The sequence below is a fragment of the Acanthochromis polyacanthus genome, chromosome 9 (assembly GCF_021347895.1).
Source record: "Acanthochromis polyacanthus isolate Apoly-LR-REF ecotype Palm Island chromosome 9, KAUST_Apoly_ChrSc, whole genome shotgun sequence".
Taxonomy (NCBI): domain Eukaryota; kingdom Metazoa; phylum Chordata; class Actinopteri; family Pomacentridae; genus Acanthochromis; species Acanthochromis polyacanthus.
Window position 1 is genome coordinate 37,633,158 of NC_067121.1, and position 13,025 is coordinate 37,646,182.

At 38.5% G+C, this 13,025-nt stretch overlaps 1 protein-coding gene across 1 annotated transcript in view; it reads right to left on the reverse strand.

Annotated features, from left to right (window-relative positions):
• tox (thymocyte selection-associated high mobility group box) overlaps nucleotides 1-13,025 on the reverse strand; it is a 66,893-nt gene that overhangs the window by 18,366 nt on the left and 35,502 nt on the right. The window contains 1 exon segment of the mRNA XM_022213682.2: nucleotides 9,870-10,154. Within this exon segment, the coding sequence (XP_022069374.2) occupies nucleotides 9,870-10,154 (285 nt within the window).

Here is a 13,025-nt window from a genome sequence, read left to right on the forward strand (position 1 = left end):
AAATGGTCCAGGATGATTAAAAATAGTCAAAACTGACAAACAAATGTCTGAAATGACTGAAAGATTGTCCAAAGTTATACAATGTTGTTGAAAATGACCCAAAATAACAAGTGTCCAAAAGAACTTAGAATTTGGTTCAAAATGACTAAAAACCTGTCTGGTATGACTCACGTTGGTCCAGAATGACGAATAAACCGCCCAAAATGGTGTAAAATTGATCATTACATAAAGGTTGCTCAAAATGATTCAAAAATGCCCAAACTAAAAAAGAAATTGTCTTGAAGCACTCAGAATGGTCCAAAATGATTAAAAATAGTCAAAACTGACTAACAAATGTCCACGATGACTAAAAGATTGTCCACATTTGTAGAAAGTTGTTCATGAATAAAGAACTCTGCAGCGATAAATCATTTTTAGTCTGCTTTAATCAGCCGTGTCTCCAGAAAAAAGACTATTTATTACCTTCTCACCACCAAGCAGCACACAGACAAAGCATCTAGTTAGCTCTTAACCAGGCAATAAAGAACTAAACAGAGGGGGGTTATTCCTTCTCAAATCATCAGATGGCCTTCTACTCAATCATGGCTAATTTGCTTGAGATGTTTTTAATCATACACTACAGATCTTTAAAATGACTTACTTATACATGGAGGTTTCAGGCTTTTATCTTGAATAGTTCCTAAGTTACTGTCGTTTGAAAATAGCCTAAATGCATTCAAAATAACATGCCGAAACTGGGTTAAATAGGCAACTTTTTGACAGATTTTAAATCAAAAAGCGCTTGATATATGAAGCCAAGATGTCACAAATGTCTTTGTAAGCATCCATGGACATGCTAGAAAGATTTCAGGACAATTAGAGGTGGTTGAGCAGAAACTACTCTAAAAATCTGATGATTTTAAAAGAAGAACGGATATAAAACAGGACGATTCACCAAAATGATTTTATAAAGCAACTACCTGGTAAACACAGCAGAGAGTCAGATATTTTCCTAAGATGATACTCAAGATGAAAACAGCCTTTAAACCAACAAAAATTTAATTAAATGATGTGTTAAGGTGACTTATTGTCAAGTTTTGTTCCTTTATTTCCATATTGGGCTGTAACACACTCGTGTAACAGTCGTGGCTCTGAAACAGAATCTGAGTGTTCGGCGGGGTTAGCGCAGCGTGCAGCCGCCAAGGATTCACTAATAATGAAATCTGATAGTAACCGTGGCAACAGGAAATGCAGGTCTGAGGGAAGACGGGATCAGAAGTCATTTAAACATCATTTCCCACCCATGTGTAAGTACACCAGTGGAGGTTTTAAACTCCATTTGCTTCGCTCCAGAAAAAGTTGCCAAATAAGTTCACATGGAGGAGAATGAATGAACACAAGCATTGATTTATTCCCTCCTTTATCGGTTTATCAATTCATCAGAAAGAGTTTTTTACAGGATATAAAGTGACCAGACAGCCTGATCACACCTGTGAAGAATGGAGGGAATCTTAACCCTCCTGTTGTCCTCATTTACGGGCACCAAAAAATATCATTGTTTTCTCTGAAAAAAATCCAAAAATTCAGCGAAAAAAAAAAATTCCTTTAATTTATAAAAATTAGCAAAATCTTCAGGAAGAAAATTCCAAAAATTCCTTAAAAGTTTCCCTTCAATGTTATATTTTAAAAAAATCTCCCAAATTTGGCAAGAAAATTCTTGTAAATATTTAAAAAAAATATCAGTTAAAATTTTCCCAAAACATCCTAAAAATATCTAAAGTGATTACATATAAATCAGTAAAACTTCTAATATTTTCTTTAAGAACATTCACCAACAAAATTAACCAAAATTCAGTGAAATTTACTGGATTTAGGTTGATTTTTTGGTGAATCTTCTCAAAGAAACCTTTTATAACATTTCTTTATTTCCACCAAAAAATGTTCAAATATTTCCCAAAAATGTAGAAAACGTGGACATCACAAGTTTCACGGTGAAAATACTTTTTTTTCCCCACATTTTCAAACGGGTCAATTTTGACCCGCAGAATGACACGAGGGTTAAATAAATCTCATATAAAATGGAATCATTTTGTACAAATGGATGAATGCTTTTTTCCTATTTCTGAGTAAACTCTGAGCATAATGAACTTTTGCCCTCCAGTTCAGCCCCAACGGCATTAAAAAAAAATACGAGTAGTCTCAGAGTGACTCAGAGATGTTCTGTCCACTTCTCAGGAAAACAAAAGCTAACATTTCTTACACCCTCAGTGTGGGAACTTTGACACCTAACGTCACAAATAAGAAGACGGGGCTCGGCTGATGGCTTGCATTTAGAGTTTCCTCTAAGCGAGCATTGAATAATAACGGATGTGGTGCGGCGTGGCCCTCTCGGGAACACATTACCTGAGCCTATTTACCGGCAGCAGCTCTGAATGCTGCTGTGGTATTTAGATGGAACGCTGAGTGACATTTCTCTAACATGGGAAGAGGTTTCAGACTGATGCAGAGCTGGTGGAAATGCTGAAATTAGTAGCTGTGGTTTGGCATCGGCTGGGTTCAATAAATGCCATTTTAGTAAACAGTCAAAGCACCCCGCTGCTAGTCTTCCAAGAAGCTTTTACTCTGTCAAACTTAGTGGACAGCTTAAATCATCTACATGAAATGGTTTCAGGGGGACTGTTTGATGTATTGGCGATGCATTGATGGATTAAAAACACACTGCTTGAAAGGAAAAAATTGAAAAGCGACTTGTGAAAAATCAAATTTAACAACTGAAATTATCACTACATTCTATAAAACATAATTATGATAACTGAATAAAACTTTGAATGATGACAAATTGTCTGTATTCAAATGCGCAAGAGGAAAATGCAAGAAAAGTAAACAACGGAAATTAAATTTCCGCTGCGTTGATTCTGCTGCAGCATCATGACAGCAGCGAGTGCTGACAGGAATCGGAGGTCACAAGGTCTCACCGCAGGCTTTGGAGGACAACGGTGATCATCACAATCAGAAAAACCGGCTCACAACTGAAAGCATTACGAGTGGAAATACATAATTGAGATTTTCCTTTTGGGGTCATTTCTAATGAGGGCCTAAGAGAAAAACAAAGGGGGAACCCCTGATGGCTGAGCAACGACTGACTCATGACATGAAGAGGGAAAAATCTGTAGACGGCAGCTTCACATCACACATCGAGGCGTAAAGTGCAGCTGGTAAATTCTGAATCTGGTCTGGCTTTGACTCTAAAAAAAAAAAAAAAATGAATCTGTGTTTGTGTGGTATGAATGCACAAGAATATTTTACCTAAATGATCATGAAGATGTTTGGGTATCATCAAATGATGTTCAAGTAATCAGAGTAATACAGCAGTGAAATTAAATATTTGTTTAGTAAAACTTCTAATATTTTCTTTAAGGACATTCACATAAAAATCAGCGAAATTTGCTGGATTTTGGTTGATTTTTTTGTGAATGTTCTTCAGAAACATTTTTAACATTTCTTCCCCCCCACCACAAAATGTTCAAAGATTTCCCAAAAATGTTGAAAATGTGGACATCAGAAGTTTCACTGTGAAAATATTTTGTTTTCCACATTTTCAGACTCAATTTTGACCCACAGGGTTAATAAGAGAACAATGTCACTGCAAAGTCCTTTCAGTTGCTGTTCTGGAGCAAGAAATTAAATTAGATTTTATGTTATAAAGTTTTCAAAAAGCACTTAAAACACTCAAACCTGCAACTGTCTCAATGCAAGACTGAGCTGATATTAAAAGGTGTGCCCATAGGCGTCAGTTTGGGGGGGGACGGTGGGAACGTGTCCCCCCCACTTTTTGTCAGGGGTCACTTTGTCTCCAACACATTCCAATTATTCACATGTAAGCCGTTGTAAACCCAGTTATTTTCAGTAGTATAGAAAATTCCGACGCTCCTGAATGCACCATCCGCACTCGGCCGAGAGTTGCACAGACACGCAGCACACCTTCGTGAGGTTAAAAAAAAAAAAAACGTGCAGATGCTAAATTTGCGCCGGTGCCAAGTGGAAGCTCCGACCAGAGGCGTGCAGGGGCAAAATTTCGGCCCGGGAGAAATAGTATGATAGCGGCCCACAGACCCTCTACTCACATGTACCGATAGCTTAACAGCTTGAGCCTCCGCCTTTGCTGCGGTGGTTGTGAGTTTGAGCCCAGCTTGTGGCATTTTGCCGCCGTTCTTCGACATTTTCTCGAAGTGCTGTGGTCTCCATCCCCCCCACTTTTAAAAACAAACTGACGCCCATGGGTGTGCCAACACTCGTTCTCATTCCGTTTCTTGATTAATTATTTAAACCCAAAAATACCTGAATCAATGAAAAGTTCTGGAAAAAAAAAATGTAATTTACAAAACTATCAGACCAAGAAAAGTAGAAAAGTCTAATGTTTATTGCCATCTCTGCTCAACCACCTCTGATTTGCTTGAAACTTTTTAAAATGAACCATTATTATTTAAAATGAAATTCCAAAACTAATAGATCAAATAGGTTCTGAGAGGTTTTATTTTTTTTATTTTTTTATCACCCTTTGGCCCACTTTCAGCTCCTGTTTTCACACATTATAAATTGAGGTTATGCTTGATCGACAATATCTCAGGAAGTATTGAAGATAAAAGCCTGAAATTTTCGCTGTTTCTTCTCACGGTTTTGATGCAACATTAGAGAAGTAGATGAAATAATATCCGATTATGGGTGAACCGCACTAAAAAAACTGATGATGCAGGAGTGAACTACTGATGCCCAAGACAAAACAAAGCATGCAGAGTACTACAGCAAACATGATAAAGTTTTTCTCATTGAATTCATCACTGATTGAGCAGATGTGACAAGCTGTTGCACAAAAACAAAACAGGCTAAATAGCTCAATCTATTGTGGAGTTTTTAAAATATGTTATCCAAATAAAACTTCAAAAGTATTTTTTTACATTTGCAGACCTTGAATCGTTGTCACAATTAGAAATCACTGAAAAAAGTCAGACTTTTATCCTTAATAGCTCCTGAGGGATTGTTGTTCAAACATAGTCTGAAAAACATGAAAGCAGGTCAACAGGCACTTTTTAATGAAACTTTATGAAACTTTCTGGCTAATCAGAAAGTCTAAAATTAACCTGGTCTATGAACCTTGTCCTCCAATATCTGGTATTAAACACGAAAAGTGCTCGTATGATCAGCTACTGAATTCATCACCTCTATGGGACAGCAGCTGAAAATGATCTCACAGACACTTGACTTGTATTAAATGTTTTATCACAGTGCTAATGTATACCACTATGCACATTTTCTAGGAATGTAATTGAAAAACTGAGAGGGGGATGTCTATTTTGGCTCATCTGTTTACGATAAAGCACACTGACTGGCACTTTGCATTTCTGTGAAGACAAACCCAACAATGTTTTCCTTTAAAGATGGACTTTGGTGAAAGAAGGGGGGAAAAAAAACCTCCCTTTTAACTGGTAGAAACCACCAGCAGAACGGTGATCTGCCTCGCTGGGATGGAGAGAAACCAAAAAGCAAGACCGTAGACATGAGAAAGATTTCAAGTTTGGCATAAAAGCTGTAGTCTCACTGTAAATACTGCTACACCGCCGAACCAAACGGTAATGTGGAATTTGTTCTTGAAGATTTTCTTGCTGAATTTTGCTTTTTTCTTCTTCTTTCAGACAAACTGTCGGTGCCAAGTTAACAGAGCACAGCTGGAAAGATTTTTTTTCCACTGCATCAGCGCATAAAAGAAAAAAGAGGAGGGGTGGGATGTAATTTATTAAATGTAAATGTCACAGAATATGAGCTGGAACAATATCAGCAGCAGAGCATTCTGTAAGCTAATAATTCTGGAGTCAAACCTTCAATCAGACGGTAACCACACAGAAACAGAGCCGTCCACATCTCAATATGAACTGCTACCGAGTAGTCTTTCCTCCTCTAGGAATAATACACACACACATCGACTTCAGTCTTACAACCCCCCACCAATACACCCCGATTAGGCTGAGCCGAGAGCGGTTGCTAGGCAACCATAATTCATGGACTGGCAGTAAATGTATGTTAGTATGAAAATATAAGAGTGAGGTAGAGAAAAGGAGAGAGAGAGAGAAAAGTAGGACTGAGACCGACAGAGATGGAAAAATAAGAGCTTCCCTTCAGGCCACTGAAATAATTATCTCCATTGTTGTACAGTTAACAGACAGGTTAATCACAAGCAAAGAGAAGAGAAACACATCTGAATTTAATTAAAAGTTATTAGAGAACAATCTGTGTTTTGGTGTTTAACAGTCATTCTCATTCAGCTGAAGTCTGGGTTCAACGCTTCTCATGTTTTGTCAAACTGACACTTAATATTACAGCGGGCACATTCAATATGGAGATGGAGACGACAGACAGACAGATCAGGAGTGGGAGGTGAGAAAGTTTCATTCTTAATAAAAATGAGAATCATCTTTATTACAGATCCTGACACTGAACACCCCTGGCAGCCCTCTGAACAGCCAGTTTCTGTGACAGTTGAAGAAACTAGCAGTGTGGGGTTTCTTTACTGTACGTCTGAATGTCACAGCGAAAAGCAAGATTTTCACTTTACTGTGAAATGAAGACTTAAAATATGAAGCAAATGTCAGATCGACCAGCGGCCATGACCGGCCTTCAAATAACACTGCCCCGGGCAAAATCCTATTTCACACAGTTAAACTGAATAAAATATGAAAGAAAACAGTTAAAACGTATCCGCTGGCAGCCGGTTCAAATCTGAAGACTCACTGAGATCCTCAATTTCCTTCTAATCAGTAAAGTCAAAGTACATTTGAGCGAGACTCCGATTGAGAGTCCACCCTGAAGTGCGTCTTTTTAGTGTCAGACACAAACCAGTGTGTCGTTTCCTCACTGCTGGTCAGCAGCAGCTGGACTTTACCACAGTTTCAATGATTTCAGTGCTGGGGGGTTTTGCTTCAGAAAAAAGTCCCAATCCACCCCTGCAACATAACGCACTAAAGCCTAATGTAGTCCATCTGTGTGGACATTAGGTTTCAGATGATAACAGTTTTATCAAAATATGACTAAATGTACGGCTGCCGGCAACACTTCAGAGGCTCCACGACTGATCTGGACAGCAAAAACCACAGAATCAGCTCATTTCAATGAGGTTACTTCATGAAATGTTAAATAAACTCCTTTATTTGATCCATTAAATAACACATTTACTGCAACTCGAACAAAAATTTTCTACTGAAATAAATCCATCGGGTTCTCACTTGCTCTAAATCAGGGGTGTCCAACATGCGGCCCACGGGTCAAAACTGGTCCTCCAGAGGGTCCAATCCGGTCCTCAGAGTGTAAAAACTACAGAGAAGACATTAACTGCAGATTGTAAGACTATAAATTTATTATAATATTTTTCTATATCATTAAAAGTTGTTTTGATCATAAAGTAAAATACTTCATTATTCATTGTTCTATTGTCATTTTGTATCTAATTTTTGCAATATTTGGTCTTGTTTTTGTTTTTTTGTCTGACTTTTGTCACTTGTCTCATGTTATCGTTTTGTGTTAATTGTTTAGTGTATTATTGTTGTCATTTTGTGTTTTCTTTTTGTCTCGTGATTTTTTTGTCATTTTGTACTTTGCTTTATTTGTTGTTTTGTGTATCATTTGTCGTTTTGTGTTTTTTTGTCCCACTTGCGTTGCTTATCCATTTTTTAGTCATTTTTTGTCTTATTTCTGTCTTCTGTGCATTTTTTGTCGCTTTATAACTTTTTTGTCAAAATTTTTTGTCGAAGTTTTGTTTCGTGTTTTGTCATTTTCTCTCATTTTTGTAATATTTTGTCTTGTTTTTTTGTCTATTTTTGTCATTTTGATCATAAAGTACAATATGATTCAGTTCCAGATACTTGTGGCTAAATGTTGTGTTCCTTTGTAGACACTCTGATCTGGAAGTTGTAATGTGGACATGATAAACTGAGGCTGAATGTTGCTGAAACTGCACTTTTTTTCTTAAGAAATTTCAGGTTGTTCACAATATTTTTTAAAAATATTAACAACCTGTTCATTAAATGTGAACTTTTTTGCACTAAAACAAAGGGAAAAAATTAGGTTAAATTTAGGTTAAATTAGGTAAAATTACTGGTCCGGCCCACTGGAGACCAAAGTGAGCTGAATGTGGAACCTGAACTAAAACAAACTGAAGCTCTAAATGGAAACAAAAACATATTTGTAACTTCTGATTGTCAAAGCTAATGGAAAGAGCTCATTTACTTAAAAAAAAAGGGGGGGGGGGTGTAAAACACCAGCGTTTGGTCCTTATTGAGGTCTGCAAAATCTCAATCTTCCGTCCTCCACAGCTAGAAATGTACTCAAAGTTAAGAAATGACTGAGAACGGAAGATATAAAAGCAGACGCAGAAAGACCCGCACTCCACAAACGTGAGTAAAAACAAGAAAAACAGCAACGTGTTACTTCAGAGACACGCAAAACCCCCAGATACAGCTGAGCTCACAGCTATGAAGAACATTTGGTGCTACATGGACACAACCGAATGAAAAAACAAGCAAGTTTTTCCGAGGTGAATGCATTTATAAGTAAGAATCAAACTGTTAAATTCACGAAAAACCTGCTCCATCTTTAATGACCTTGCTCAGAATTACAGCGTTAACTTCCAAAAACTGACACCTAACAAGTAAAATAAAATAAAATTGGAATTAAAAACAGTGGAAATAACTTTTCAAACATTGTTGCCTTTCAAGTTCAAAATACTGTGATGAAGTTTCCACCCCTGCTAAAGCCAGAGTCAAACCATTTTCACCTTCCATTAATTTCATGAAAACGGTCACGTTAGTGTTTGGTGCAGAGGTCAAACTAAATGACATTAATAATCACCAGGTCCTTCTGTGTCAGGCCATTGGAAGACCTCTCCCCTCCCTGCTGTGTTAAACCTCTAGTGTAGTGGTTAAACACAGTGGAGGTCATATTTCTGGGGTGACTTTTACAACAGTATAACATGGGTGTAAATGGAAATCTCCTGCTTTCTTTCTCTACATTTTCAGTCTCTCTCCACTGTAAATATCAAATAAAGGTGAAAAAAAAAAAAAAAAAACAGCGAATGAATTGAAAATCAAGCGGTAAATATGCTTAAATATCACAACGGTCAATTTCATGTTGTTCGATGAAGTGATTAATTAATTAATTAATCGTCTTCATTTACAGGCACCAAAAAAAAAAGTTGTTTCCTTGTATGGAAAAAAATCCAAAAACTCAGCTAAAAATTTCCCAAATTTATAAAAATTTGTATAATCTTCAGGAAGAAAATTCCAAAAATTCCTTAAAAGTTTGTTTAATTTCTAAAAATCCCAAAATTTTGGCAAGAAATAGAAATTAAAAAAATAAAAAAATACAAAGAAAAAGGTAAATATTTTCAAAAAATGAATAACAATGTAAAAAAAAAATCCTAAAAATATCTAAAGTGATTTCATATATATGAGTAAAAGTTTGAATATTTTCTTTAAGAACATTCGGAAAAAAATCAACCAAAATCCAGCGAATTTCGCTGGATTTTGGTTGATTTTTTCCAAATGTTCTTAAAGAAACTTTTTTTTTTTAGCATTTCTTTTTTTGCACCAAAAAATGTTCAAAAATTGCACTTAAATGTTGCAAAAGTTTTCACTGTAAAAATATATTTTTCCCACATTTTCAAACTTTAAAACGGTTCAATTTGACCCGCAGGACGACACGAGGGTTAATCAACTAATCGGTGCATTTTTAGCCATATGTATGAATCCAGCTTTAAAACTCTACTCCCTCCATCTCCTTGGTGCCTGTTCCTGTTACATACATGCCAAACACACAGACTGTGTGACTTATTTGGGTCCACTCACCACAGACAGGGTGCTGGTCATCGGGCCGCCGTCCGGGCTGAACGCGCCGCCGTCCTGGCTCAGCATGGCGCCTCCATCCTGGCCACCGGGCAGACCGGGCAGATCCATGCCCTGCAGCTGGTAGGGGTGGTGAGGAGCCGAGCTGGAGGGGGGGTCCATGGGGTGGTACGGTCCGGACGGGGAGTCGTGAGGGAGGCGTGGGGGCAGCATGTGGTCTGGCAGGGTGGGCGGGGTGATGGGCGGGATGTTGAAGTCGTCATCGCCCAAACCACCCACCTGGTACGACTAAAGACAAAAATGAAAAAAAACAGTTATGTACGATTAGTATCACCTGGAGATCTCTGGTAATGTGTGGATTACCCCTCGTCATCTGAGATTATTGCAGCGTATTCGCACTTGATAAACAAAATCTGTATTTTTTGTTTGCCCACAATATTTTTATTAGAATATTTTTAATAAACAAAACAACAACAACAACAACAAAAAAAGCTACATACAGGTGCAGATTCGCAGGGGGCTCGCATTATCCAGTCCCTCTAGGATTTCGCGGGCGTTTTTCGTGATTGTTGCGGCCGAAAATGCCTGAATTCGCGGCAGCTTTTCTAAAAAATTGCAATAAAAGTTGCGATGTTTTAAGCTTATTTGTTGTGATAAAATTGCAGGAGACGGTGACAATTGCTAAAAAGCTGCATTTTTTCCAGCTTGTAGAACATGTTTCAATGCTGTAATTGACAATATTTATTCCGAAATTAATTATTTAACATTCCGACCCATTTCCACAAATGCTGGCATACCATGGTGGGACATGAGCAGCAGCCAGATACTGGTTTAATATGACGTGACCTAACTATGCAGGGGGTGACGGGAATTGACGGGACTCAGAAACACCCCCACAATTTAATCAGTTGTTCTTTGTGTCATTTCCGATAAGTCCACAGTGGTAGATTTGTTGTAGGATCACAATCATGTGATCGTCAGCGGGCCGCTGAGGTAGCGTTCACTTGTCGTCATGGTTACCATGCCGCTATCAGACGCCATCCCGCTATGAATCCTTAACAAATCCGTGGATCCAAACTTTAAGCCGTATCACTGCCGAAGTCTAATCACTTGGTCCTTGTGTCATTTCTGACCGACCCTGAAATTTTCATTTAAATCCCCGAGTCTGTTTTTGAGTGATGTTGGTAACAGAGGAAGGATTCACACACACTGATCGTCACAACTCTGCCGTGTTCTTTGGTGGAATAATTAATCTAATTTACCTTCATTCTTTCAGTGCTCTAACGGATCTGGATGTAACAGTTTCCATCATGGTGATTTGTCTGGTCTGTTGTCCGCTCATTTCAGCCGTTCTAATATATTTCATGTTAAAAAAAAAGTGTGTATCAATTGATGTTTTTTTTTTGTATTCCACCACAATATTGCACGAGTGTAAAACAGTTTAGCTCCGCTTTGGTGAAGAACATCAGGGAATTAATTGTTTATCACGGTCTTCAGCAGTAATTTTTGTTGTTAAATGAGAGACATTAGTATCGCACACGTCTGCATCTTCAAACCATAAACAGGAAGTGAATTCGGTGACGTATGTGCATTACGTTTGCGCTGGGAGCTGCTATGATTGGTGGAACTCACGGGAGGCGGGCCAAAATTGCGGGAAAGTTGCGGTGATTGGACAAAATTGCAAGGCCGTGCAAAATTTGCGGAGATTGGTTGATTTCGCGCGATCGCAACATCGCGAATTCCTGGAGGGACTGATCATCACAGGACGTCTGTGTTTGGTGAAACATGGTGGGTAATTTGCAGGGGAATTATTACTTTACAAATTACAGACATCCTTCGCAATTATTACAAATCACCACTGGTCCTGAGGTCAAACTAATCCCGTAAGAATTGGGCTTTAGATCCACCTGTTAAACCTGACTTTCGTATGTTCTATAAGTGTATTTTTAATCGTATTACGCCAAACCAAGCACACATTTGTGGTTTGAATCACTGATGTGGGACAAAGTCAAGTTTGGGGACTCTGACAGATCGTGATGGGCCACACTAAGAGCTCGGGTGGATGGGCAATGTTGCCTACAGCAGAGTGACAACTTGGGGGAAAAAAAAAATCAATAGGAATTGCATAGGGGACTATAAGAGACCCGAGTGCCATGAAACATTACTGTCAGAGTTAATAGATGGACTAGAGTGGAAAAAGCAGCCATCATCGTTACCTCAGAGCGCTGAATCCAGTCTGAACTAAAGTCAGTCTGAACTCTGTCATGTAGTCATTCCTCCTCAGCCGGAGCTCCTATCACACACTAATTATCACTAATGATATTCCCAGTCTTGAAAGAAAGCCTGAAGAACAAATAGTCGCTCATTCAGCGGCAGAACAATACAGTAATTTATATGTACGAGCCCATTTTGCTTGAGAGAATAGACACAGGCAGATCTTTGTGCGTAAAAATGCGTCAGCGCTAATCTGACATGCAAAAAGAGAAAGCCGGGAGCAGCTCCGTATATGATAACAAATTCTTCTGAGAGCAGAGACACATGAGGAGGGAAATGGAGTGAGAGAATCATGCAAGAGAAGAGTGAGAGACATGAGAGGGAAAGGAGCGAGAGAGGCAGTGTTAGAGAAGCCCTCTAATACTAATCTGACAGAGGAGATCTTTTATAGAGACTGACAGTCTTTTCTGCTTGGCTAGCCACACCAGTCTCTCCATCTCGTACTCTTTTGCTCTTCATCTCTTACCATCCTTCTCCTTCCACCCCTCTCCGTAGCTCTCTCCTAATCTCATCCTCGATTTCTCTTTCATCTCGCACTCTTTCATTCCCTCTCACTCTTCTCCGCTGTATCTCAAACCCACATGCAGCGGCGAGTTATAAGTTGCATGACTGGTGAGCTCAGTGATGAGTTAGGGGTTGAGTTATATTTATATATATATATAAGCACACACAGAGTATGTTCACTGTGTAATTCTCTAGCCGTTGTGGTGAACCGCGGTTTGAGCTCAGAGTTTAAAATAAAATGTGGGAAACGGAGAAATGAAATGTGCAATCAGGAAAATGTAAAATTATCAACCGCTGACTGTAAAATCTTCCATTATCCCCCTTTATGTTTGTTCATTTACTGGGATCTAATTATAATTGGGGACACAGTGGAACATTTTC